This window comes from Phaseolus vulgaris, chromosome 11 (assembly GCF_051622355.1).
Source record: "Phaseolus vulgaris cultivar YP4 chromosome 11, ASM5162235v1, whole genome shotgun sequence".
Taxonomy (NCBI): Eukaryota; Viridiplantae; Streptophyta; class Magnoliopsida; order Fabales; family Fabaceae; genus Phaseolus; species Phaseolus vulgaris.
In genome coordinates, this window is record NC_143508.1 from 33,750,921 (window position 1) to 33,777,913 (window position 26,993).

The window sequence follows — 26,993 nt, forward strand, 5'->3', positions numbered from 1 at the left end:
GGTAAAACCGTACAAGCATCCCCCATATGGTCTCAGTTGATCGGGGGACAGTTGTAACTTCTCAAAAGTCGGCCAAAACATCACATCTGCTGAACTTCCTTGGTCGACCAGCAACCGGTGGACAGTCCTTCCTGCCGTGACAAGCGAGATCACAATAGGGTCGTTGTCGTGAGGCACCACGTCCCTAAGGTCCCCCTTGGTGAACGTGATGTCCACGTCGGGCGAGTGATCCTCAAAGATTTCCACTGACATGACCGACCTCGCGTACCTCTTACGTTGCGACGCGGTGGACCCCCCGCCGGAGAATCCGCCAGCTATGGTGTGGATCTCACCGTGAATGGGCACCTCGTGCTGCTGCCCTCCGCTGCCCGCCGGTTGAGATCCTGACGCTTGGTCCGCTTGCTTCTCTAGCAAATAATCCTTCAGGAAACCACATTTGACCAGTTCGGCGAGCTGGTGTCCCAAAGCTAAACACGAGTTGATAGAGTGGCCAAAACTCTTGTGGAACTCGCACCATGCGTCTGGCTTTGGCCCCAAAACCTTCTTCGTTGTTTTCTCAGGCACTTTGAGCCTAGCAGCAATGTTTGGGATGGCGATCAAATCGGCCAAACCCATTACAAACTCATACCTTGGGGGGCGATTAGTCTCCCTGGGTCGCCCTGGCGCCTTACTCTTGTTTTTTTTAGGGTCGTAAGGATGGCGCACCTTTTGATCCCTCTTTCCCGCCGCCGCCTCCATTACCCTCTGCGGCTGTACCCTTGCCTGGGCGCGCGGTTTAGCTGGGGCCACGTTTCCCCTCTTCTTGGTGACCTCGCTTTCGGCGGCGATGTGAGCCACAGCACGTCGCCGGATTTCAGCGAACGTGGCGGGGTGGCTCCTGATGAGCGACTTGCTAAAAGGCCCAGGTAACACACCCTTTTTGAAGGCGTGCACGAACATCACTTCGTCCTTTCTTGGCAAACGGACTATCTGAGCTCCGAATCTGTTCAAAAAATCCTTCAGGGACTCCCCTTGGTACTGCCTTATATCAAACAGGTCGTAAGACACCAAAGGTGGCGCCTTGTTCACTATATACTGCTCAACAAACATCTTGGAAAACTGTTGGAACGTGGTAATGTGGCCAGTGGGTATACTGACGAAGCAGTCCAACGCTGTTCCGCTCAAAGTGCTCATGAACACCTTACAGTACACTGCGTCTGAGCCCCCTGAGAGCATCATTTGAGTATGAAACGCCGTGAGATGGGCTTCAGGGTCCTCCACCCCAGCGAAAGACGCTTTCACCGCAACAGTGTCCGGGACCACCGAGTCCATGATCTCTTGGGAAAATAGCATAGAAAAGCTGCGCGGTGGGGATGGGGGTGCAAATCTGTCCCCAGCCGCACGCTCCTCTCGCTCCTAAAGGGCTTTGCGCAGCTCTTCGTTGATCCTGTTGAGCTCTTCGTTCCTTGCTTGCGAGGCCACCAGCGCCTTGTGCATCCTTTCCTGTTCAGAACGCGATGCAGCCACGTTCTCCTGCAACGTCCTCATCATGTCCATCACTTGTGTCATAGACACAGCATCTTCGTCTGTTGATGGCGCGACTGAACTGGAACGTGTTGTCCTCATTCTTCCTCAGCAAACTCAGCAGCTCAAAGAACTCCAAACAAACGGTGAAAACTCCAAGGATCGACTGCTATAGCAAGCAGTCGAACGGAAAACACCAAAAACGCCACAAACACGAACTATGGTTGGGAATCACCTTTTATACGGCCCCACGGTGGGCGCCAGATGATCCTGCCCGTTGACTTAGCGCAAGAGCGTTGCCTCGTCACGGTCTTCCTCACCAGCTTGACACCACGTGCCCTCCAAGTCACTCCCCAGGTAGCCTCTCTGAGAGCCTGAAAAACACACAGTGGTGCCTCTGCGGCCGGTGGCGCTCCGACGCTCAAGTCAGTGACAAGAGCACCCAAAACTAAGAGAAAATATGCTCTGTAGGACCGTACTAAAAAGCACTCAACCCTAGCAGAATGAGCCGTAATGAAAAACGTACCTCTGCAAATTCTGTTAAGTTTACCTTTATAGCTAGGTTTCTTCTCTCTCCAGGCCGTTATGCTTTTGGACGCGTGGCTCGCATCCAACCCTGCACGTGTCACCATCTGGGCTGGGGTCGCAGGTTGTACCCAGCCCTACACGTGTCATCATCTGAGCTAGGATAACTCGAGCGTCACTTCTTTATTACTCTCAACCCTACACGTGTCATCTCCTGGGTTGAAGTAACTTGAACGTCATTTCTGTGTAGTAGCTAGTCGCGCGGCTAAGTTCTCAACTCAAGGGGTAAACTAACACGCGACATGCTCTGGAGCACCACCCGACAAGGCGAGTATCGAGTGCAGCAAAGTGCACCATCTCTGTGATATCGCTCATCTCTAATGGCACCCTCCTTACTGCTGCGCCATGCGTGTTCTGGCTGAGGAAACCTTGCCATCAACGAATGTCCACTCTGGGAATCCCGTCGCTGATAGGCGAGTTGTCCCCTCAACCCAAACACCCTTCACGCCCCATGCTGGCGCAACAATCGCCTCACTGGAGCTGCACACTCGAACTTACACCTTTGGGTCTTCACCAGCTCCGATCTGAGCTTGTCGAAAGATCTGGCGACGTGCTTCCTGCGGCGATGTCGAGCTGCATGATCGCTAATCGCCAAATGCGTTGATGACGAGCCAACCCGGCGACAACCGAGCATGTTCGGCGCAGAACGCCAGTTCCATGAACCGGCGACCACGCTCACTGCTGAACCATCCTTCTTTTCTAGCCTGCGTGTTCCACTGAGCACGCCCCACCCGGGCACGTGCAAGACACGTCATCACACCCGATGACCTGGTCGGTACAGGCGTCATTGACAACTATTGATCATATCTGTTCAAGATCATACCGCTGCATGGTTTTGCTCCTTTCATTAAAAAACCTCTACCTATTTTTAAAACATTATAGATAGGTACGACAATTTCATTTAACATTTATTACTACTTATACATTAGATAATGTTATATATTCTAACATGAAATCTTATTATTTTAGTGCTTACTCTGGATATGATGTGTTGTATGAGAGGAGAACTTCAAACGCACAAAAACTCACTTGGATGTACCTTAAGGTGTTTAAAGTATATTTGTTCACTCAATTTAATGTGTTTCACTCATTCATTTAATACATTTATTTTCACAAGCAGTCCAACAAGCAATCTGGAAATTATGAGTGCAGATATTCTGTTATGCAGTGGATGTTGACTATTTTGCAAGCTGCAATTAATAAAGGTTGGGATCAGGTAATACCTCAATACAATAAACACTTTAAAATTTGGAGTTTATTATTCATGCACTAATTCAAAAAAATTCAAATGTCACAGTTGTTCAACGACCAACACCCGCTAAATTCAGAAGCATTGGAGTACATGAGAACAACATGGTCAAAGTATTTTGTAACCATGTATAGCACCTTAGAATAGATAAATCATTAGAATGACATACTTTTTCATATATTAACAAAATAGTTTGTTGTACGTATTTTTCATATTTAAATTATAATTTTAAATGTTTTGATTTTCTGAAATTGGAAATTTTACGCAGGTTTGTGATTTATTAAAAAATATTTTTTTAATAACTTACATATAACGACGGTTCCACGTGGAACCGTCTTTAAAAGTCATTAATTTTTAAAAAAAAATTGTTAACAGTCACTTATATCGACGGTTGCAGAACTGTAATTAAGAAACAACGACGTCCACAAAAGCGATGATTCTGGAATCGTTTATTTTTAACTGTTATTAATTTACTTCTTTTTGTACTAGTGAAATCACCTAATAGTCTTTTACGACCAATAATTTTCTGGTAAATACTGTTTTCCTTTTTTTACCTGTTTTGTAGTTTTGTGGTCACATCATATCAAATACTTAAATAACTATTTCAAGAATCTATCAGTAAAAATATGTATACCACTTGTCGACAAATCTTCAATCATGTGTTGTGCTGTTAGTTAATAAAAGGGCCAAGAGTTTGTATGGCGTCATAAAAAACCCCTCGTATTAGAACTTCAGAGACATTAGCTGAGCCATAAAATTAACGTGGTGATATTTCTGAGACAGCCATGGACGGACCAAAGTTTCAGTTGCACATAGCAATGTACCCATGGTTTGCTATTGGACACATATCAGCATATCTCCACCTAGCCAACAAATTAGCCAAAAGAGGACACAAAATTTCCTTCATCGTACCCAAACTAACAAAGTCCAAGGTGGAACATTTCAACCTCTATCCACAGTTAGTAACCTTCATCCCCATCACCATGCCCCTAGTTGATGGCCTTCCTCCTCATGCAGAAACCACTTTTGATGCTACCATCTCCTTAGGCAAACTCATTATGACTGGGATGGATCGCACTGAGAAGGATATCGAACTACTTTTGCTTGAGCTAAAACCCAACATTGTTTTCTTTGATTATACATGTTGGATGCCGAACTTGGCTCGGAGCTTAGGGATCAAGTCTGTTCATTACATAACCCTAAGCATGATATTTGAATCGTACATGGAATGCATGGAGAAGCAATTTAGTGAAAAGAATATAGCTGAACATGAGCTGAATCTGTTGAATCCTCCAGCTGGGTTCCCAGATCCTTCCATCAAGCTTCAGGCTCACGAGGTTCGACAACTAACTTCAGTCGTGAATTCCGAATTTGGCAGTGGTGTTCGTTATTATGACCGCATCAGCACCAGCACCAGATTGTCCGATGCAGTGGCCTTTAGAGGCTGTAGAGAAATTGAGGGACTATATGCTGACTTTCTAGAAATTTCTTATGGAAAGCCTTTGTTGCTTTCAGGGCCTGTCATACCTGAGCCACACACATCCCCTTTGGAAGAAGAATGGGCTGAATGGCTTTCAGGATTCAAGGAGGGATCGGTGGTGTACTGTGCATTTGGAAGTGAATGCAGGCTACATCAAGATCAGCTCAAGGAACTGTTGGTGGGTCTTGAGTTAACAGGTTTTCCATTTCTTGCAGCTCTTAAAGCCCCTATTGGATTTGAGTCTGTTGAAGCAGCTATGCCAAAAGGGTTCAGTGAGAGGGTTCGAGGAAGAGGCATTGTTCATGGCAGTTGGGTTCAGCAGACACTAATTCTTGACCACCCTTCTATAGGGTGCTTCATTACCCATTGTGGGGTTGCATCTTTACTTGAGGCACTTGTGAGCAATTGTCAGATTGTGGTGTTACCAAATTTTATTGATCAGCTCCTTAATGCGAGGATGATAAGCAGCAGCATAAAGGCTGGTGTTCAAGTGGAGAAAGGTGAAGAAGACGGTTTGTTCACAAAGGAAAGTGTCTGTGCAGCTGTTAAGACTGTGATGGATTTGGAGAGTGAGGTTGGAAGGGAGGTCAGAGAAAACCATTTAAAATTGAGAAATCTCTTACTCACCAAAGATTTGGAGAACACATACCTTGATGGTTTTTGTCAAAAGCTTCAAGAACTAGTTGGGTGATCTGCAAGTCTCAAACCATGGCCGGTCAACCATGAGCAGTTTCATTTTAGTTGTTAGTTAAGTTGTGGCTGTGGTAAATCTCATGAACTAGTCCATTTACAACTTTTTAAGTACATGCATGGATATGTTTTGCAGATTAGAATAAATTATGTGTAGTTGAGCTGTGTTATGATCCATCATTTATCACTCATTCTGTCACTCTCAAAATGGCTAAAATTCTTGAACCTGGTGGCTGCGGTTGGTTTGATTTCTTTCAGATGGATATTTTAATGCAATAATGGTTTGTTCGTATGCTTGCATCTATATGTGGTTTAATGAACAAAAGGTAGGCTAATCAGCGTGGGGTAAAATGTTTTGTGTACATGGTTCTATTGTGAATAAATGAAATATCTTTATTTTCAATTATGACTTGTCAACAACCATCAAACCACACGCTGCAAACACAATCCCTAAACCACAAGAAGGGTATCTAACGTTATTGAATTCAAAAAGTGAATTTTAAATATAATTTGGCTTTTTTTCTAGAGTCTTTATCATACTTTATTAAATAAAACTACTAGAAAATAAAAATAAAAAGTGGCCTTCGGAATCATCTGAGTAGGTATTTATTTTGAAAAATTGATTGAAAGTAAAGCAACGTGTTAGAGAGAAAGGGAAAACACCTGAAGTTCAAAACACAAGTAAGCAAAAAGATAACAATGACGAGAAGCCTAGCACAGACAACTCCAACGCAAATGATCAGGGAACAACACAAATAGAAAACAGTCTCAGAGATCAATGAATCCACCAACAACTCAACAAGCAGCACCAATTCAACAACCACAGAGAAAATGAAAAGTAGAATGCAATGGACCAAGGCCTGCAGAGCAGACACGTGATATTTGTGTTGGTGCTGTCCAATGTGTGAGAGATTGTGAGAAAAAAAAAACAAAGAGTTTGTCTGAGTGTAAAAGGTGAGGGGCTGAGTGCCAGGAAGTTGCCATGTTGGTTCTAGTGAGTTTTTGTACTACAGCTGGAATGATGTAGTCATATGATAACTCATTGAGTACAGAAGATATTTTTTACAACAATCATATTGTTAATATTTTTTTAAGATATATTAAAATATATATTATGAATCTTAATATTAATAATAATATGTATATATAGTGTCTCTCTTGCGAGAAAGAGAGAGACAGGTGAGGTAGTACTATTTTATTTTATTATTGTGAATGATTAATCTGAGGTGTGAAAGAAAAAGTGCTCGGAATTCATTTTGTTTTATTGGTTAGTTTAAATTCATTACTTTTTTATTATGTATTAATATTGACATAAAAATTCAAAAGAAAAGAAAGTTTGGAAGAAATCCGGCAATATAAAGAAAAGTGCTTTGTTTTTTTCCTAATTTTTAACATTTTATATAGTATCCTTTTTTTTATTTTGGCTTGATATTTGACTATGGTAATCTCTATGGTAACATTTGTTTTTAGTAAATAAAAATAATATAATATAATTATTTATTTGACTTCATTAAATTATTTATTTGGGCTTAGAGAATAAAATGAAGTAATAATTAAAAATAAAATAAGTTGGATTGTTTAATAGAGAGAAAAAAATAGTAATGAGTTAGATTTAGTCTTTTTAAGCTCAACCTTAAGTTACTCTTTAATACATAAATAAGGGTTAAATATTCTTTTGCAGATATGCCATAGCGATACAACGTGCGACAAATTTAGAAAAACAATTTTTGGATCCCTAAAAGTGAAAAATGACATATCTCAGATTGTTGCATATCAATTGTCATTTGAGGTGAATAGTATGTATGAATGTTTATAAGAACTATGAGTACAGAGACGATCCCTTAAATCTCAAAAGAATTGTGTATTGATATATGTTATAAGCACTCATAATAATTTAAATTGTTTTTTTTTTTTTGTTGGGTTTGATTTGATTATTTAACTATTATGTAACTGTGTTCGTTGAGATCTGGGATCCTATTTATGTAAGCTATGTTTATTGGTTTGGTAAATCATTGATTAACATATAGTAAGTTGATTCAATATTAGATTATGCACGGGTGCAAAAAGGTTAAAAGAAGGCGGTTATTTTCAATTTAAAATAGTGACTTTCTAGTCGTATTTGATGTACATCTGAATGATTTTTAAAATGGAGGAGTAATGCATTGACTATTTACCATAGCCGCATTTATAAATCACATTTTAGAATGTGGTTATTTACCATAACCGCATTTATAAATCGCATTTAAGAATGCGATTATTTACCATAGCCGCCCTTATAAATCTTTGCGCTGCTTATAAGAATGCGGATATGGTAACTAGTCGCCGTTGTATATGGTTATATTTTTTAGTACATTTTGTTTAATGTTAATTTTCATCTAAATTTACCTATTCAATTATAACCAAGCCAGACAAATACATAAATTTAGATAATCAAATTATATATATTGATAAAAATGTATTACAAACACTAATAATATATCTATCTATCTAATTCCTACACTATTCATCAGTTATCCTAAAGTTATAAAAATTTAGAAAATATGTGGACCAAGAATGTCTCACATGTACTATGGCTTCCGAAACCATTGGTCGCTCATCCGTGAAGAAATGCATTACAAAATAAGGTTCACATAAACTAGTGTTAAGATACATATATGTTAAAGAATTATAAAAATAATTTATCATCATGTTACCTCATCCTGATCACTTTCAAAGCCTAGTCTTACAATTATAACCATCCATTGCATAATGTAATAACCACACTCATAGCTTCCTGGTTGTCTATTACACTATAATTCAATATAAAGTAAAAGTTAATATTGATAAACAATGAAAAGAGAAAGACAAAATTATAAACCTTTAGTGTCATCCACTTCAGATTTTTCAGATGTTATATCCACGCCATGAACTGATTAATACAAAAAATTGCGTTAGTAGATGCTTAATTAGTAACATACGAAGTTAAGTTTATAGTGTATTTACTTATCAATGATATTCTTCAGATGTGTGGATGACATCTTGTGTAGGGAACAAAACCACACAACAGGCTTAAACAAGAGGGAGAGATGAATTGTTTATCAAAAGATTTTTGAAAAGATTGAATAAGAATGAAGCTTTATCAACAAACACAAAAGAAGCAATCAAGGAAGTCAATCAAAAAATGTAAAAGAAACTGTTTGCAGAATTTCAATCGATTGAAACTTCGTTTTAATCGGTTGTTTATGGCAGCAGCAAAAGCAAAATTAAATCAAACATTTTATAAGGAGTGAGAGAGAGAGAAATTACTTGACCAATTTATACTGGTTCACTCAACCTTGAGCTACATCCAGTTCCTAGAACAAACACTGGGTTCCACTAGTAATCGATCACAAATTACAATACACACAACCACAAAGAGGTGATCTTGATACCACAAGAACCACTCACCCCTTTTGTCATACACACAACCTTAGTCAGAACACCCTCTGACCTTAGAGGTTTTCACACACTTCATAAGTTTATAAAAGAACAAATACAAGATAAAAAAAAGGAACAGATTACACCTAGATTTACAGGAATCACAGAGCTCCTAAGATCAGACCTTGAACCAGTGCACAACTATTTATCAATCTTGCAAAACTTGATTTGAATCTCTTCTCAAAAACAATTTCAATCTCAAAAACAACCTTCATCACAGATTTGAAACATCAAAGCTCCCATGTTCTACATTATCAACCGTTGATAAGACAAGTAACTGCCAATGACCCCTATATCATCCATGAAAAGAGTTAGTAAATATTTAAAACATGAAATAGTAATAATTGACGACTTATAATTAAACTTACTCATTAATATAAGGTCATAAATAAATTTGTTTTCCTTCTTTTTCCAGGGTGTTAGTGATGTATGATTGGGTTTCAGTTTTCTTTGTTCTAGTGGGATTAGTATATGAGGGATCTAACAATCCATACACATCTTCATTCCCCTCAGTGATAGAAACTCCATGCAAAAACCTACAATAGGTAAATTGAAATGTAGAAGCTACAATAGGTTAAAGCATAATCAATAATAATTTAACATAAAGTAAATTGAAATATAGGTAAAAATACTTGCATCATAAAAAAATTGAATTATATTTATATTGAGCTCCTGATCCCCAGCTACAAATTCTAACAAATCTAACATGTAATGTACAATGGCATGTCAGTGTTTATTTCAAAAAATGTATCATCCCACAGAACTTCCAAAGGGTCTTGACCAACCTCTCTAGCAGTTGCAACTAAGGAAGCTATAGGATCATCAATCAAAACCTCATGCTTCTTTTTCAGACTTGGTTTCTGACGAGGTTTCTACAAAATAAAGAACATTTGTATTAAATTAGATGTAATATATAAATATAAATTTATATAATGAAATGAAATTATTACCGGAGGTTCTAGGTATTTGGGCCAGGCTATGAATGTCTGAAATGCATGGACCACAGTTGTTACCTCATCTGAAAGTAGTGGAACTGAACATCAAGTACTCGTACTCTTTCAACTGTTACCTTCGCCACATCAGGGGTGAGAGGAACGTTATGTAAGGTGGTGGCCACTTGATAGACTTTTCCAATGGCCACCACTAAGCATACCGCCCTCTACCAGTAGCTCACATTGGCTCGTCTGGCTAGTGATATCCTCCCCTGATGTTGTAGGAGTCGCACAACTCCCCTTTATGCTTTTGGGAGCGAGACTAACAAGTGCCTCAACCGGCTCAACATAAACTTGTTGTGATAGAAACTCCTGTTGCAACTCTAACCACATCCGATCAGGCTTCTTTCTCATCTCCTCCATTAATTCTTGACGTATCTTACTCGTCATTTCTGCTTTGGTCTCTATGGGGGAGGACGATGAGTGTCGTGGTGAAGCTAAAAAATATAGTTTAATTCCAACCCCTTTTCCATCTGCACGAACACGACCATAGTGCTCATTTTGTCCAATTGCTTCAACCAGGATATCGCGATGACCTTCAGGGACAAAATTACCTTGGGAGCTTTCTGTTAGAATGTATGGCTTTAAACTAGAGGGGGGGTGAATGGTTTAAAGAGGGTTTTCGCAAACTTTTAAGTCTAGAATGAAATTACTTTGAGAAAACTTGATTAAGAATTCAGTTTTCCAAAAACACAAAGCAATTTAGCACAACACTAGAAAAACAATCGGTTGTTTATACCATATCATAAATATAAACTGAATTTAAAGAGTTCAAGGGATAGAGAAATTGCACACATATATTTATACTGGTTCACTCTTAAACAAAGAGCTACATCCAGTCTTCCCAGAAACCACTGGGGAATCCACTAAGTAGTCAACCCTAGATTACTTACAACACCACCAAAGAAGTAACCTTGATCCCCTCAAGACACACACTTCCTTTGGCTCAGCAAAAACACCACTAAGAATGCTGATCTAAACAACCTCAAGAACACACAGCACTTCTCAGCTTCACACACAGAGTTTCTTCAAAGTACAAAAGTGTTGGGTTTAATAGTGCCAAAGTTCAAGAGGGGGGGGGGGGGGGTGAATTGATCTTTTAAACCTTTCTCGCAGAAACAGTGTTTAACACAGTTTACAGAAAATAAATCGATTTATGTGAAAATGAACAGATTTATTTCAGCACTGTTTTTGTTTGAAAAGCGTTTATACAGCAAGGTTAATCACAAGATTATGCAGATAGATTTTCCAGATGCACACACACTGATATTAGAACGAAAACCAGTGAACCACAAAACAGCAAACTTCAATTTCAAGCAAGTGATTTAAGGTTCAATTGATAGCATGCCAATTAATTGAGTAACCTTTACAAACAACCTGTTCCAATGACTTTTAACAAACTATGAGTGTTCTTCTTGATATCAAATAGTTTTCCAGAAATTAAGAACAATGAATCACAGAACAACAAGCTTCAATTTTAAGCAATTGTTTAAGGTTCAATTAATAGCTTTGACAATTTCTTGAGCAACCTATCACAGTCAATCTGTTCCAGTGGCTTTTAACAAACTTTATATGTTCTTATCATAATCAAACAACTTTTTCAGAAATTAAGAACAGTATGAACTGAGCCCAGAAAGAACAGATTTATTATTGATTGAACATATTTATTTCTTTGTTGTTTTAACAATTATGCAGAAACTTAATTGCAGAGATTGAGAGAGAATGAACACAGGGCAGTTATACTGGTTGACTCAACTGAGCTACATCCAGTCTTCACCTACAATCAAGGTGAAATTCACTAATCACAGTACAAACAAACACAATTCCCACTGTTCTTGAAACCTACAAGAACTTAGGTACTCTTGCTGAAAAAACCTATTTCAGCTCACACACACTCTTCAAGAAAACCTATCAAGAAGAGTGATCAACCAAACTATTACAAGAAATGAGAAGTGAAACGACTACACCTGATTGAGGATACAAAGATCTGCCTTAAACCAGTAGGAAAGATTGCTAGAACAGTAGCAGCACCTCACACCAAGCTTTTGGGACCAAACCAAGAACAAACACTTTGTGATTTTCGAAATCTTTGAAGAACAAATGCTAATCCTTTGTAAACTTTTAATTCTCTGCTGTCAAAACTGTTTTTGCAAATGTATGAACAATGATTAAACTCAGAAACAAGTTTTCATTTTATAGAAAACCAACTTGTAACAGAATTTTGAAAAACAGTTAAAGCTGTTATAAAATGAACAGATTGAAAATAAAATAAACAGATTTATTTTCAAAAGCAGTTAGAGAATTTGTTAAGTGAGGAGACTTAGTCAACCATTCTGGTGCTGAGATAAAACTGTAAAACGTTTAAGCTAGATATGGCACCAAAGACAAAAAGAATCTATTCATTTACAGATGAACATATTTATTTTTCAAAACGAAAACAGAAAAGCTTAACTATTTGAAACACAATCGTTTTGAAAGATAGAAGACTTAGTCAAAATACATGATGCACAAAATCTAATTTTCACAAGACTTAGCCAAGGCATCAGTGTAAAAATGAATCTGTTTATTTAGAAAAGAACAGATTTATTTTTATGCAGTAAAGGTGTTTTTTGTAAAACATGTGAAAAACAGTTTAAGAAAACTTATGTTTGTTCTTATCACATGGCCAGTGGTTACGAGGTGAGTTACTCAGCAAAAAACCCACTCTTAAACAACCTCTAAGCACTACCTAAGACACACTTAAAGCAAAGAAAAATACACATGAAATGTACATAGAAGTCTTCATCAAACACAATCTTGAAGGGGCAGCAACCATCTTCAACAATCTCCCCCTGTTTGATGGAGACAAATCCCCATAGCTAACCTCATAGCTTTGTTTCTTTAAGAACCTGCACTGCACCAGATTTTAAACTAGAAAAAAAAACAGCAACATTGCATAGCATGAGAAATGGTTTTAAGGTGCAGAATTAACTCCCTGTTTCAGCTAGCTTCACCTAGCATGGTGAGCTATTTTTCAGCTATTTTTCTCCCCCTTTGGATTCATCAAACAGCATATAAGCATAGGGGGAAAAATATAAAACAAAAACCATAACCATAATAGTCCAGAAAATAAAACCATATTGTTCAGCATTACAGACATTTGAAAGCTAATAAAGAAAGCATTAAAAACGGATGACTACTGATCCTTGTAGTAAAGCTCTGCAAGTTGTGCCTGAACCCCTTCAATCTAATCATCAAGGTGTTGAAACCTTGCATGAGTAGTCTCAAAGTATGCCCTTTGTTCTGCAGACATTACATCAAGACGATACAACACTTGCCTTTCAAACATAGACATTGGTTCTCCTCGGTATTATGGAGCTTGATAGGCAACTATGGCATTTGCAGCAGCTTCCTCATGCACACTGGGTAGCAGGTGAGTCATCATCCATAGGAACAACTTCATCCTCATCCTCATTGTGGAGGTTTGATGCCTCATGTTCTGCTTGAGGGTCCTTCCCTTTGAGAACCACCCACTTGTCCTCAATTTTGTGAAAACCCATTTTGGTGAGAGTTGAGGTATCAATCTCACTTACAGCCTTGATAGGGTTGTTTCTCTCATTTGTAACATCAATACCAAAGTAATCAATCAATTTGGAAACAATTATAGCATAGGGAAAGCGGTAATCAACCAACCTTTTTTATTTGAGCATGTGTTCATTGATAATGAAAACCCAGTTTACCTTAATCTGGTTCATGATGCAATATAGGAGAATTAGATCCTCTTCATGTAAGACAACATGGTTTGTTCCTCTTGGAATAAGTTGCCATGCTATGATGTAGGCAACTAGGCGTGGAGTGAGGTTCAAGTGCCCTGCATGGAACCTGTTTATACTCTCTGTAGGATTCCTCATGCAGCTTTTATAGTATTGCAGCTTGTTGAATTCTTGGATTCCACTGGTGTTTCCCTTTCCTACTTTCAGTCCAACATACTTTATTCCAGCCACAGAATTCCACACCTCACTTGTGATCTTCATCTTGGTCCCTTTCACATAAGAGACAACATTCTTTCCATCCAATGTGAGGTTAGTGTAAAACACCTTAACCAAGTCAGGATATACATTACCCGTTAATTCCAGCAGCTTTTTCAGTTTCTAGTGCTTCAACACAGCCCTTGTTTCTTCCAATTTTTCAGATTTCAGCCAGTTGAAATCCAGCACCTTGGGTATATAAATATGCTTTCTGCTTGTTTCGTGGATGTATTGCTTCTTCATTACCAGCAAACCAACCTTCTAGTACACCTTGAGAGGTGGTTTGCTTTCCCTTGCTTTTCTGTTTTTGTCTTGAAGACGAAGCCATGGTTGAACCAGAAAATATCTCTTGTTTCTAATGGTGAGAATCAAAGAGAGGCAGCCAATGTGGGTAGCAAATATTCACACAGATTTATAGCAAAATAAATGGATTGATATGGCAGTTATGAGTGGATATGCATGAAGATTTTATGCTCTGAATTTGTGCAGAGAATCTTTGAAAATATGCACCAAATATTTAGGGTCACGATGCATACACTCAAACCTTTATTGAGCACCCAAACCATCAAATCGGTTACATAACCATGACCAAAAACCGTCAAAGGTACAGAGGTTAATGCCTAGTAGGTCAGTCAAGCAGTCAAAGATCACAATTTCTCTTTCCTAGTCATAAATGCATATCAGTACAGAAAATAAACACATTCAATTACGAATAAACAGATTTAATTTTTCACTGCTAGGCACAATTGACATTTATAATACCTAATTCACTAAGCAGAAAATTAAACCTATCTTTGGCTAATGGTTTTGTGAACAAATCAGCAAGTTGTAAATCAGTACCAATGAACTTAATATCACATGTTCCATTAGATATGTGTTCCCTTAGAAAGTGATGCCTAATTTCAATGTGTTTGGTTCTTGAATGCATGACAGGATTTTTGGTTAAGTTGATTGCACTTGTATTATCACACAGCAGAGGTATATGGTTAAGTAAGATACCAAAATCATTTAATTGTTGTCTTAGCCATATAGTTTGAGCAGAGCAACTCCCTGCTGCAATGTATTATGCTTCAGCAGTGGAGAGAGCTACACAAGCCTGCTTTTTGCATTGCCATGAGATCAAGCTTGATCCTAGCAAATGACAGGTTCCACTTGTGCTCTTCCTATCAATTTTGCAACCTGTAAAATATGAATCAGAATATCCAGTTAAACTTAATGAAATATTACCTGGATACCACAAGCCAACTTCTTTAGTTCTTTGCAAATACTTCAAAATCCTTTTGACAGCATTGTAGTGTGATTCTTTAGGAGCAGATTGAAACCTTGCACACATGCACACTGCAAACATTATGTCTGGCCTGCTGGCAGTGAGATACAATAGTGATCCTATGAGTCCTCTGTATTTGCTTTCATCAACAGAAATTCCAGCTTCATAATGATCCAAATGACAGCTTGTTGAGAAGGGTGTGCTGATTGGTTTACACTTGTCCATTTCAAATTTCTTCAACAGATCCTTGCAATACTTAGCTTGACTTAAGAAAATGCCATCCTTGAGTTGTTTGACCTGCAAGCCTAGAAAATAGTTCAACTCACCCATCATTGACATTTCAAACTCACTCTTCATGACTTTCACGAAAGCTTCACACAATTCTCCATTGTTTGATCCAAAAATGATATCATCCACATATACTTGTACTAGAATTGAGTCATCTCCTTTCTTCTTAATGAACAAGGTCTTATCTGATGTGCCTCTGCCATAGCCTTGTGAGGTGAGAAAATCACTTAGCCTCTCATACCATTGCCTAGGAGCTTGCTTGAGTCCATAGAGAGCCTTTTGGAGTTTGAACACATATTCTGGATGTTGATGGTCTTCAAAACCTGGTGGTTGTGAAACAAAAACCTCTTCATTTATATAACCATTTAGAAAGGCACTCTTCACATCCATTTGAAATAGCTTGAACCCTTTGATGCAGGAGAAGGCAAGCAGCAATCTAACAGCTTCTAACCGAGCCACTGGTGCATAGGTCTCATCATAGTCTATCCCTTCTTCTTGATTGTACCCTTTAGCTACAAGCCTAGCCTTGTTTCTGGTGATCACTCCATGCTCATCCATCTTGTTTCTAAATACCCATTTTGTCCCAATTATATTCATCTCAGGTATTCTAGGTACAAGAGTCCAGACCTCATTAAAAGCAAATTGATTCAGTTCCTATTGCATAGCTAAAATCTAGTTGCTGTCCTTGAGAGCTTCATTCAGATTCTTAGGTTCCACTTGAGATACAAAATCCATTGCTTCACAGAAGTTGTTCAAGGATTTACTAGTTGATACTCATTTCTCAATGTTCCCAATGACATTATCAAGGGTTAAGTCTCTTGGGGTTTTCCACTCTTTTGGCAAACCTGCAGCTGCAGTAGATTCTTTCACACAAGCATCACAAAGCTTGTTGTCCTGAAATTTAATGTTAGGTAAACTAGAAACTAAATCTTTAGATTTCAATTTATTCAAGTGATTTGTGTGTATGTGAGCTAACCTCCTGTGCCAAAGGCAAGACTCATCACTTCTGGACAGCAAACACTCATTTGAAGAGTTAGTTTCCATGATATTCAGCAGATATATGTTATTCACTCTCTTACTAGTAAACAGTACCTTACTAGATGAATTACTTGAGATTGTGCAGCCTTTTGACTCAAAGTTCACCTTGTATCCTTTGTCACAAAGCTGACTTATGCTGAGAAGACTATGCTTGAGTCCTTCTACATACAACACATTCTCAATGGTTGTTGAGTTCCCTGTTCCAACAGTGCCTCTGCCTAAAATCCTCCCTCGGTTATTATCACCATAGGTTACATGTCCTTCTGCTTTGAGCTTCAAGCTAGTAAACTTTGTAAGATCTCCAGTCATATACTTGGAACAGCCACTGTCCAAGTACCACTGGTTTTTCTTGCTGCCAATCTGCAAAACAGAATAAAAATGATACAAATGGTACCCTTTTCAGTATAGGGTCCAGCACAGATTAAAACCTTCTCTTTGGTAGCCATTTTGCTAAGTTCTTAGGCACAAGATGCTTTCTAGCAATGCAAGACCTAGAGGTATGACCAGATTTCATGCAGTAAAAACAGGTTACATGAGATGCCTTTTTGTCACTGTTAAAAGCTGAAAAAACTGATTTTGCTGGAACAAAAAAACTTGAAAGCTTTTTGACATTGGTTACATTTCCAGGGGTATAACCAAGACCATTCTTATTGAAAACAACATTCTGTGAGCCAAGGAAAGACTCAAGGTTTTCTCTTCCCTTGGTGAAATTGGAAAGGGTTTTCAGCAAATACTCCACTTGTTTTTCCAATTTTTTTGCAGTTTTCACAGGTTTTAATAGAGGCATGCAAGCATGTTAGTTCAAGGTTTACCAAATCTGTTTTGGCTTTATGCAATTCTTCCTCAAGTGTGTTTACTTTAGGTGCAAGCACATTATTTACCTTTTGCAGCTTATTGCATATTACTGCTAGCCTATTTGCTTCATCATGAGTTTCCTTGAAAGCAGCAAGCAATTGATCATAGTTATCTGAATCCATAGAGAAATCACTTACTGAATCAGAGATTGACTCCTCATCCTTCATCATGAAGCACAGATTGTTTTCCTCATCTTCTGTTGAAGACCTGCTGGTTGAAGATACTTCATTTTCCTCCCATGAGATGTAAGCTCTTCTTCCCTTGTTCCTTTCAAATTTCTTGTTGGCAGATTTGTCCTTTGTTTGATTATCTGGACAATCTGTTTTGATGTGTCCTGTTTTGCCACAGCCAAAACAAGTATATTTAGAGGAATTTGAATCATTGGGTTTAGGATACCTTCTTTTCTGCTGGTTCCTATTTCTGCTTTTCTTCCTCAGGAATTTGCTGAATCTTTTTGTAAGAAGGCTGATTGTGTCATCATCTTCAGCATCTTCTTTTTCCTCCTTGATCTCATCCAGTTCAGTAGCTTTCAGTGCAAGACCTTTGGGTTTTCTCTCTGTTGTTTCCTGCTCTTTGAGTCTTTTGAGCTCTAGCTCATGCTCCATTAGCTTTCCAAACAGTGCAGCAGTTCCCAACTTTGACAGATCACGACTTTCAGATATGGCAGTCACCTTTGGTTGCCAGCTTCTGTCGAGGCACTTCAATATCTTTATGTTGAGTTCCTCTCTGTCAAATTCTTTTCCCAGACCAGTGAGGTGATTCACAATATGGGTGAACCTTTTCTGCACATCAGCAATGCTCCCCTCGGGTTGCATTCTGAACAGTTCATATTCTTGGATGAGAGCATGTTTTCTTGACCTCTTCACATCTTCAGTGCCCTCATGAGTGACTTCTAGGACTTCCCACATCTCCTTAGCTGACTGTACCGCCCAGGTAGTCGGAATTGATGACGTGGCCGCAAGCAATAGTATAGGCGTGTTGAACGAGACACCTGGCTGGTAGAAGGGAAGGACGTTCGGAGGCTCGTGTGATCGCCAGTCGTTAAGTTGGCGTGCCCCGATCTCTAGCATACCTAAACCGGCGGTCACCAAGTTTGTGTTGTAGTCGCCAGGTGCGAACCCTCGCCGAAAGGATGACATCGCCGAAGGATCAGGAAAGCTTGTTCCAGGCTTTCAAAGCAAAGGATGAAGTCGTCAGATGGTCATTCCCTAGCTGGCCAGAGGTTGAGGTCGGGGAACAACTTACCCGAGCATGCACAGTGAAGTAAGTAAAGTAGAATATAATGGCGGCCGGCGAGACCACAGGGAAGGTGTGTATGAAGACACTCGTACTCGCCACGCAGAAGAGATCGCGCTCCAAGGCAGTTATACGCTGAGTTGCTTCCTGCATAAGTAACTTAGTCAAAAAGCCTGAAGAGTAAGAGGTGACGCTCAAGTCAAGGATGCTCCAAATGGTGACACGTGTACAGCTGGATGCGAGCCACGTGTCCAGATGTGTAACTGTCAGGAGAGAGAGAAAGTGCATAGGTATATAAGGGATCCTAACGAACTTCTGAGGTACGCGCGTCTTAGAATACTTCTTTTACGCTTGCGAGAACTTGAGTACGCTGAGAGAGAACATTACACGGTTCCTGAAGTTCTTAGTTTTCTCTTAGTATTTTGGTGGTTCAGTCGCTGACTTGGGCGTCGGAGCGCGATCGGCCGCAGCGGCGCCGTTCTGTCTTTTGCAGGTTCTTGATGTGAATCAAGGAGAAGGACGGAAGCTAGCACGGCGCAAAGTCGATCCAGATTTGACGAGGCAAGGCTCTTGCGTTTTGGTCAACAGGCATGATCATCAGGCGCCCACCGTGGGGCCGTGTTAAACCTGTCCCCATCCACAACGTGAGTTCTTGAAGTTTCAGTAGTTTCTGTGTGGTTGTGTGCTGGTGAACCATTTTCCGCCGTTCGTTCAAGTTGTTGTTCGGTAAATTCGTGTTTTTCACCGTTCATTTGAGTCTTGTTCGGTGAATTCGAGGCTTCTACCGTTGTTCGAGTTTTAATCGGCGGAGTGAGGTTTTGCACTGTTCGTTCAAGCTTTCGATCGGTTTTCTTGGAGTTTCTTGCCGTTCGCGCGGTGTTCAATCGGCCGTTCGGTGTGTTTCTGTTTGATTGCGTTTCTAGTTAGGGAATCGGGGGCTTGCTGAAGAAGTGGTGGTTCTGAGGTAAAGTTGCAAGTTTCTGTGAAGGTTTCGACGTCCGAATCTATCAGCGTGCTGTTGCAATTGCGTTTGCGGAGGTTTTAGGGAGTTTGAGGACTTCTAACCGGTTGGTTGTTGGATCGATCGTTGCTAGAGGAGATTTTGTTTGTCGAACTTTGGTTTGCTGAGTTTTCATGAGAAAGATGAGAAGCAACCGTTCAAGTCCAGTTGTGCCAGTTGCTGCTGAAGGCGCCATGACCATGGCGCAGATGATGGAGATCATGCGTGCACTGCAGGCGAATGTGGAGGCCTCGCGCGTAGAGCAGGCAAAGATGCATGAGGACCTAGTCGCCTCTCAGGCCAGGAATGAAGAGCTCAGCAAAGTGACTTAGGAGTTGCCCCAAGCTCTTCAGGAGTAGAAGGGCCGCTCGGTCGCTGAAGAGGTCGCGCTGTCGTCGCCACCTCGCGTTTTCCCTATTCCGTTTGCTCAGGCGATCACAGACACGCCTATCCCTGCGAACGTGGTACCCGTGAAGGCTACTTTCACCGGCATGGAGGATCCTGAGGCACATCTCACCACGTTCCACACGCAGATGATGCTGTCAGGAGGCTCGGATGCTGTATATTGCAAAATGTTTGTGAGCACGCTCCAGGGAACAGCGCTGGAATGGTTTGTGAGCTTGCCTACCGGTCACATAACCAATTTCCAGCAGTTTTCGAAGATTTTCGTCGAGCAGTACATTGTGAACAAGGCGCCACCTAGGGTGTCTTACGACCTGTTCGACATAAGGCAATACCAGGGAGAGTCCCTCAGGGACTATCTGAATCGTTTTGGAGTACAGATGGTCCGCTCGCCTGCGAAAGACGAGGAGATGCTGGTATACACCTCCAAAAAGGGCGTGCTGCCGGGACCTTTCTGTGAGGCACTGATCAGGGCTCACCCCGCCACGTTTGCTGAGGTTAGGCGACTTGCGGTGGCCCACATCGCCGACGAAAGTGAGGTCGCCGAGAAGAGGGGAAGCGTGGCCCCTGCTAGGCCACGCGCCCAGACCAGGATTCACCCACAGAGGGTGCTGGAGACAGCGGCGGCCAAGAGGGATCAAAGGACTCGCCATCCTTATGATCCGAGGAAAAACAAGGGTAGGGGCCCAGGGTGCCCCAGGGAGTACAATCGCCCGCCAAAGCATAAGTTTGTCATGGGGTTGGCGGACCTGATCGCCATCCCCAATATAGCAGCCAGGCTCAAGGCACTTGAGAAGGTGGGCGACAAGGTGTTAGGACCAAAACCGAACGCCTGGTGCGAATTCCACCAGAGTTTTGGTCACACCGTCGATTCATGTTTGGCACTGGGATACCAGCTCGACGACCTGGTCAAGAGCGGCTTCCTGAATGATTACCTGCTGGACAGGAGGACGGGGGGCGCGTCGAGCTCCCAGCCGGCGGGTGGTGAGGCTCAGCAGCATGAGATGCCCACTCATGGAGAGATCCAAACCATCGCAGGAGGTTTCTCGGGTGGAGGATGCACCGCATCACAGAGGAAGAAGTATGCAAGGTCTGTGATGACGGTGGACATGTTCGAGGACCACTCGCCAGATGTAGACATTACGTTCACAAGAGAAGATCTCAGGGACGTTGTGCCTCATGACAACGATCCCATAGTTATCTCGCTTGTCACAGCGGGGAGGAAGGTCCACAGGGTACTGGTGGACCAAGGAAGCTCGGTATATGTTATGTTCTGGCCGACCTTCACACAGCTGCAACTACCCCTTGACCAGCTGAGGCCCTATGGAGGGTGCTTGTATGGGTTCGCTGGCGATCAGGTGGAGGTTAGGGGGTACATCGAGTTAAGAACTACATTCACGGATGAGGCGGGATCGAGGACGGAGAAAATCAAGTACCTCGTCGTGAATGCTCCCTCAGCATATAACATTCTGTTGGGAAGACCAACACTCAACAGAATAGGAGTTGTGCCCTCGACCAGGCACATGAAGGTGAAGTTGTCGTCTATGGAGGGGGTGGTGATCACCATCAAATCTGACCAGAAGGAAGCGAAGAAGTGCTATGAGAATAGCTTGAAGAATAAGAGGTCAGTAAGTTACGTCACGACCACCCCGCCTCCCGGTGTGAAGCCCAGGTCGACGTTGGTGGAGGCGACCGCCGATAGCGATGTCGTCATGGTAGATGCTGAAGCAAGGGAGGAGAACGCCGGTCGGGAAGAAGAGGTGAGGAACCGCCCAGAGGAATCGAGGGAGCTGGGAATCGCCAAGGCGGTGATCACCAGGGAAACCCGACCCAAGCCCGTCGAGGAGTGGCTCGAAAGGGAGATCGGGGGAAAAATCTTCAAGCTGGGAAGATCTTTGGAGGCTGAACTCCAAGATCAGATCGCCAAGGTGATAGAGCGGCATCTGGATCTTTTGCATGGTCTGCTTCAGACATGCCGGGAATCGACCCAGACTTCTTGTGCCATCACCTAGCAATGGACAACCAGGTCAGACCAGTGCGGCAGAGAAGAAGGAAGTTTAACGAGGAGAGGAGGCAGGCGATCAGGGATGAAACACAGAAGCTCCTCGCCGTAGGCCATGTCAGGGAAGTTCAGTACCCTGAGTGGTTGGCCAATGTCGTGCTGGTGAAGAAAAGCAATGGGAAGTGGCGCATGTGCGTCGACTTCACTGATCTGAACAAGGCTTGCCCAAAGGATTCGTATCCTTTGCCAAGCATAGATGCCCTGGTCGACAGTGCTGCAGGGTGTAAGTTGCTGAGTTTTCTGGACGCCTTCTCGGGGTACAACCAGATAAAAATGCATCCTATGGATGAAGAGAAGACCGCCTTCATGACCGAGAGATCGTGCTACTGCTACAAAGTGATGCCCTTTGGGCTGAAGAACGCGGGGGCCACGTACCAAAGATTGATGGGTAGGGTACTTGCACCAATGCTGGGAAGGAATGTGCAAGCGTATGTGGATGATATTGTCGTGACCTCGCCGGAAACGAGCAAGCACGTTGCGGACCTGGAGGAGTTGTTCACCACAATCGCCAAGTTCAGGTTGAAGCTGAACCCCGAGAAGTGCATTTTTGGCGTGGTGGCAGGGAAGTTCTTGGGATTCCTCTTGACTGAAAGAGGAATAGAGGCAAATCCTGATAAGTGTGCGGCCATCTTGGCGATGAGGAGCCCGGCTACCGTGAAGGAGGTGCAGCAGCTTACAGGTCGGATGGCAGCCCTGTCTCGTTTCGTGTTGGCTAGCGGAGAGAAAGGCCATCCGTACTTCCAGTGTTTAAGGCAAAACAATAAGTTTGCTTGGACAAAGGAGTGCGAAGAGGCCTTCGTTAAGCTTAAAGAGTACCTGGCGAGCCCGCCGGTTTTGTGCAAACCGTTGGTGGGAACCCCTCTCAGGTTGTATTTTGCTGTGACTGAGAGGGCGATGAGTGCGGTGCTCCCCCAAGACCAAGACCAGGCTCAGAAGCCTATTTATTTCGTCAGCAAGGTGTTGCAAGGCCTGGAGGTGAGGTATCAGGCCTTGGAGAAAGCTGCACTGGCTGTGGTATTTTCGGCGAGGAGGTTGCGCCACTATTTTCTTAGTTTTACATTATTGGTGATGACCGATTTGCCCATCCAGAAAGTGCTGAAGAAGCTTGATGTAGCTGGGAGGATGGTGAAATGGGCGGTGGAGCTGTCGGAGTTCGACATCAAATATGAGCCCCGAGGACCGATCAAGGGGCAAGTTTTCGTCGATTTCGTGGTCGAGCTCTCGTCGGAGGCAGCACGAGTTGAAGGGGATGGTTTTCGTTGGGTGCTCTCAGTGGACGGATCGTCGAACCAGCAGGGTAGCGGTGCTGGGGTCATTCTGGAAGGGCCCAATGGTGTGCTGATTGAACAGTCCCTGAGGTTTGCCTTCAAAGCCAGCAACAATCAAGCAGAATATGAGGCGCTGATCGCCGGAATCTTGCTGGCCAAGGAGATGGGAGCTAGGGTGATGATGGCTAAGAGTGACTCGCTGTTGGTCACGGGACAAGTAACAGGCGAGTTCCAGGCCAAGGATCCACAAATGGCGGCTTACTTAACGTACGTGCAGGAATTGAAGGTTTCCTTTGTCTCCTTTGAAGTGGTGCATGTGCCCAGAGAGCAGAATGCCCGAGCAGACTTGCTAGCTAAACTCGCAAGTTCGGGCAAGGGGGTAGGCAGAGGACGGTGATCCAGGAAACTCTGAAGATGCCTAGAGCATTTGTGGCAGACCACATGGTCCTTCAAATAAGCAAGTCGACGGAGAAAGCGGCGGGGAGTCACAGGTCTTTGACTCAGGAAACCTTGAGATCGCCGAGAATAAGAGCATGTCGGGGGGAGAGGGTGAACATGACGCAGGTCTGCGCTACGCATGAGCCAGACACATGGATAACACAATACCAGCGATGCCTGGCAGATGGCCTTCTCCCGCTGGATCCGACGGAGGCTAGGAAGATAAAGAAGAACTCCAGCAAGTTCACAATGATTGATGGCGAGTTGTATAGGTTTGGGTTCACACACCCACTCCTGGAATGCGTGCACGGAGAGAAATGTACAAGAATTATGGCCGAGCTCCATGAAGGTATATGCGGAAGTCACGTCGGGGGTCGAGCTCTGGCCGCAAGAACCCTCCGTGCAGGTTACTACTGGCCAACAATGAGGGAGGACTGCAAGAGGTATGCACAGTGTTGCAAGCAATGTCAGCAGCACGCCGATTGGCACAAAGCGCCTCCAGAAGAGTTAAAGTCGATTTACAGCCCTTGGCCGTTTCATACATGGGGAATCGACATCCTGGGACCTTTCCCATTGGCGATCAGGCAGATGAAGTACTTGGTGGTGGCAATTGAATATTTCACCAAGTGGATCGAAGCAGAACCAGTAGCCCAGATCACCGCACACAAGATCGAGAGCTTTGTGTGGAAGAACATCGTGTGCCGGTTTGGTGTGCCTAAGCGCCTGGTGTCAGACAACGGGACTCAGTTTGCAAGTCACCTGTTGAAGAAGCTGTGCGAAGAGGTGGGAATTCAACAAGTATTTGCATCCGTCGAGCACCCTCAGACGAATGGCCAAGTAGAGTCCGCCAATCGGGTGTTGCTAAGAGGCTTGAAGAGAAGGCTGGAGAAAGCCAAAGGATCCTGGGCTGAGGAGGTACCCCGCATAGTTTGGGCGTACCACACCACCGAGCAGTCAGGAACCCATGAGACCCCGTTTAGCCTGGTCTATGGATGCGACGCAATGATTCCAGTGGAAATCCAGGAGAGCTCGCTGAGATTCCAGAAATTTGTAGCAGAAGACTCGAATGAGGAAAGAAGGTTGAATCTGGATTTGCTGGATGAGGTCAGGGAGGAGACGAGAGTAAAAGCCGAGGCAGTGAAAAGGAGGATTGAACGAAGGTATAACACGAAGGTGATGCCGAGGCAGTTTAAAGAAGGCGACCTGGTGATGAGGAAGGCCCACCAGTACGAGATGGAAAACAAGTTGTCGCCTAAGTGGACGGGACCGTTCAAAATAACCGAGGCGCTCGGGAACGGCGCCTACCGCTTAGAAACGTTGGAAGGAGGGGCGATTCCTCGCACTTGGAACGCCACACACCTCAAGTTATATTACAGTTGAAGCTTTGTAAGTAAAAACAAACACGAAGAGATTTGCAAGCTTTCTGTTAAAATAGTTTGAAGGGGGCACTCTTTTTTCCCTAAGGAGGGTTTTTAATGAGGCCACCCAATAAAGAAGAGTTTTCAAAGTTTAAAGTTTCTAAGATTGCATGCTTGTTGTTTCGAAAATTTTAGAAAAAGACCTTATCACTCGTACGTGATTTAAGGCAAGTTTGAAGTTATGCTGCATGCTTTCTAAAAGTTTTAAAGTCCCCATCGCTTTTCGGCGATTGGCGGCATCAGTTAAAGTGAAAAGTCCTCATCGTCTTTCGGCGATCGGAGGCACCAGCAACGTTTAAAAGACCTCAACGCCCTCGCGCGTCCTGAGGCGAGAAAGAGATTAAAGTCCTCATCGACTTTGTGCGAGTGCAGGCGAGAACGAGTTAAAAGTCCTCAGTGCATCCAGGGAAGAGGAGATGTAATCCCTGGGCAAAGTAGAGGCACCAGATAAAGACCTCGCCGTCGAGCGAGTTCAGGCAAGATAAAGACCTTCTCGCCATCGAGCGAGTTCAGGCAAGATAAAGACCTTCTCGCCGTCGAGCGAGTTCAGGCAAGATAAAGACCTTCTCGCCGTCGAGTGAGTTCAGGCAAGATAAAATCCTTCTCGTCTCGAACGAGTTCAGGTATGGTGTGAAGGGTGGAAGAAGTTTAAAGGATGGCTAAGGTAGGTTCAAAGAGAACGCCTAGCTATCCAGCTTATTGTTCTAAAACTCAGGGAGGTAGAGAAGGATCCGAAAGGCGCCTCTACCCCCAGATGAGGGAACAATAGCCAAGTTATGAAGGCAAAAGGAAGCTTACATCGCCAGGACCCTATGGCGATCAGAAGAAGTCCAGGCGATGGCAAGAGTAAGGGCCCATTTCGATGGAGCAGATCAGGTGAACTATATCTTAAACTATCAGTTGGATTGAAACTTGCTGATTAGTAAGTAGTTTCACGCTGAAGTTCGTTGCCTTAGGTTCACAAGTTATTAAAATGCCATCGTTTGAGAGTTGATAGTTTGCTCGAGTTTGAAGCAGTAAGTAAACGATTGAGCCCGCAGAATCGCTAAGTTAATTTGTTTAAGCGGTTTCTACAAGGAAAAGCGAAGTAAACAGAGGGACTATGTGCAGAAGCGGGGGAAGTTATAATAAAAGTGGTATCAGTTCGAATGCATAAGAAGAAAAGAAAAGATATTACAGGTAAAGTTTGTGCAAAAAGGAACAAGCATTAATTCCCAGGAAATAAGTGATGGAGGGAGACGATTAATCTTCAGAAGGCACGATCTTCCCATCCACCACTTCATTACATATCGACACCATGGAGAGGTCGAGCTCGGGGTACTGGCAGGCGACTTGCTCCAGGGCGGCGTCGAATCCGGCGGCAAGGACTTGGGCGGAGCTTAGTTCGAGCTCTTCGTTTTGTTGTTTGAGCCCCTCGGTTTGCTGCTTCAGCTCGTCAGCTCGTTTCTTCAGTTCTTCAGTTTCCCCACGAGCCTGAGCAAGGTCGTCAGCAACCTTCTTGCCTTCGTCCCGCGCCTGGGCCAGCTCTGCAGCAATTTTCTCATTTTCCTCTCGAGCCTTGGCGAGCTCGTCCACGACGTCGTCCCTCTCCTTCTCGACCTTTCCGAGGAGAACCTCCCGATCAGCCGACCTCTTTTCAAGGTTCTCTACCTTGGCTGCATCCGCTTTCATCGATGCCTCTAGGTTGGCCACCTTGAGCCTGTAGGGAACCAGCTTGCTCTCCAGCTCGATTTTCTCTTGAGCTAGGAGGTGCAGTTTC

The 26,993-nt window shown here is 42.8% G+C and overlaps 1 protein-coding gene across 1 annotated transcript; it reads left to right on the plus strand.

The window, feature by feature from the left end:
* Window positions 1–3,981: 3,981 nt before the first annotated feature.
* LOC137829393 (cyanidin 3-O-galactoside 2''-O-xylosyltransferase FGGT1) lies at window positions 3,982–5,799 on the plus strand. Its single transcript, XM_068636197.2, has one exon. It carries the CDS (start codon window positions 4,123–4,125, stop codon window positions 5,506–5,508), a length of 1,386 nt encoding a protein of 461 aa, XP_068492298.2. The 5' UTR covers window positions 3,982–4,122; the 3' UTR covers window positions 5,509–5,799.
* Window positions 5,800–26,993: the final 21,194 nt, after the last annotated feature.

What these genes read in the sequence shown, in the direction of transcription:
- LOC137829393 (XM_068636197.2), top strand. Translation starts at nt 4,123, where the DNA reads ATGGACGGACCAAAGTTTCAGTTGCACATAGCAATGTACCCATGGTTT.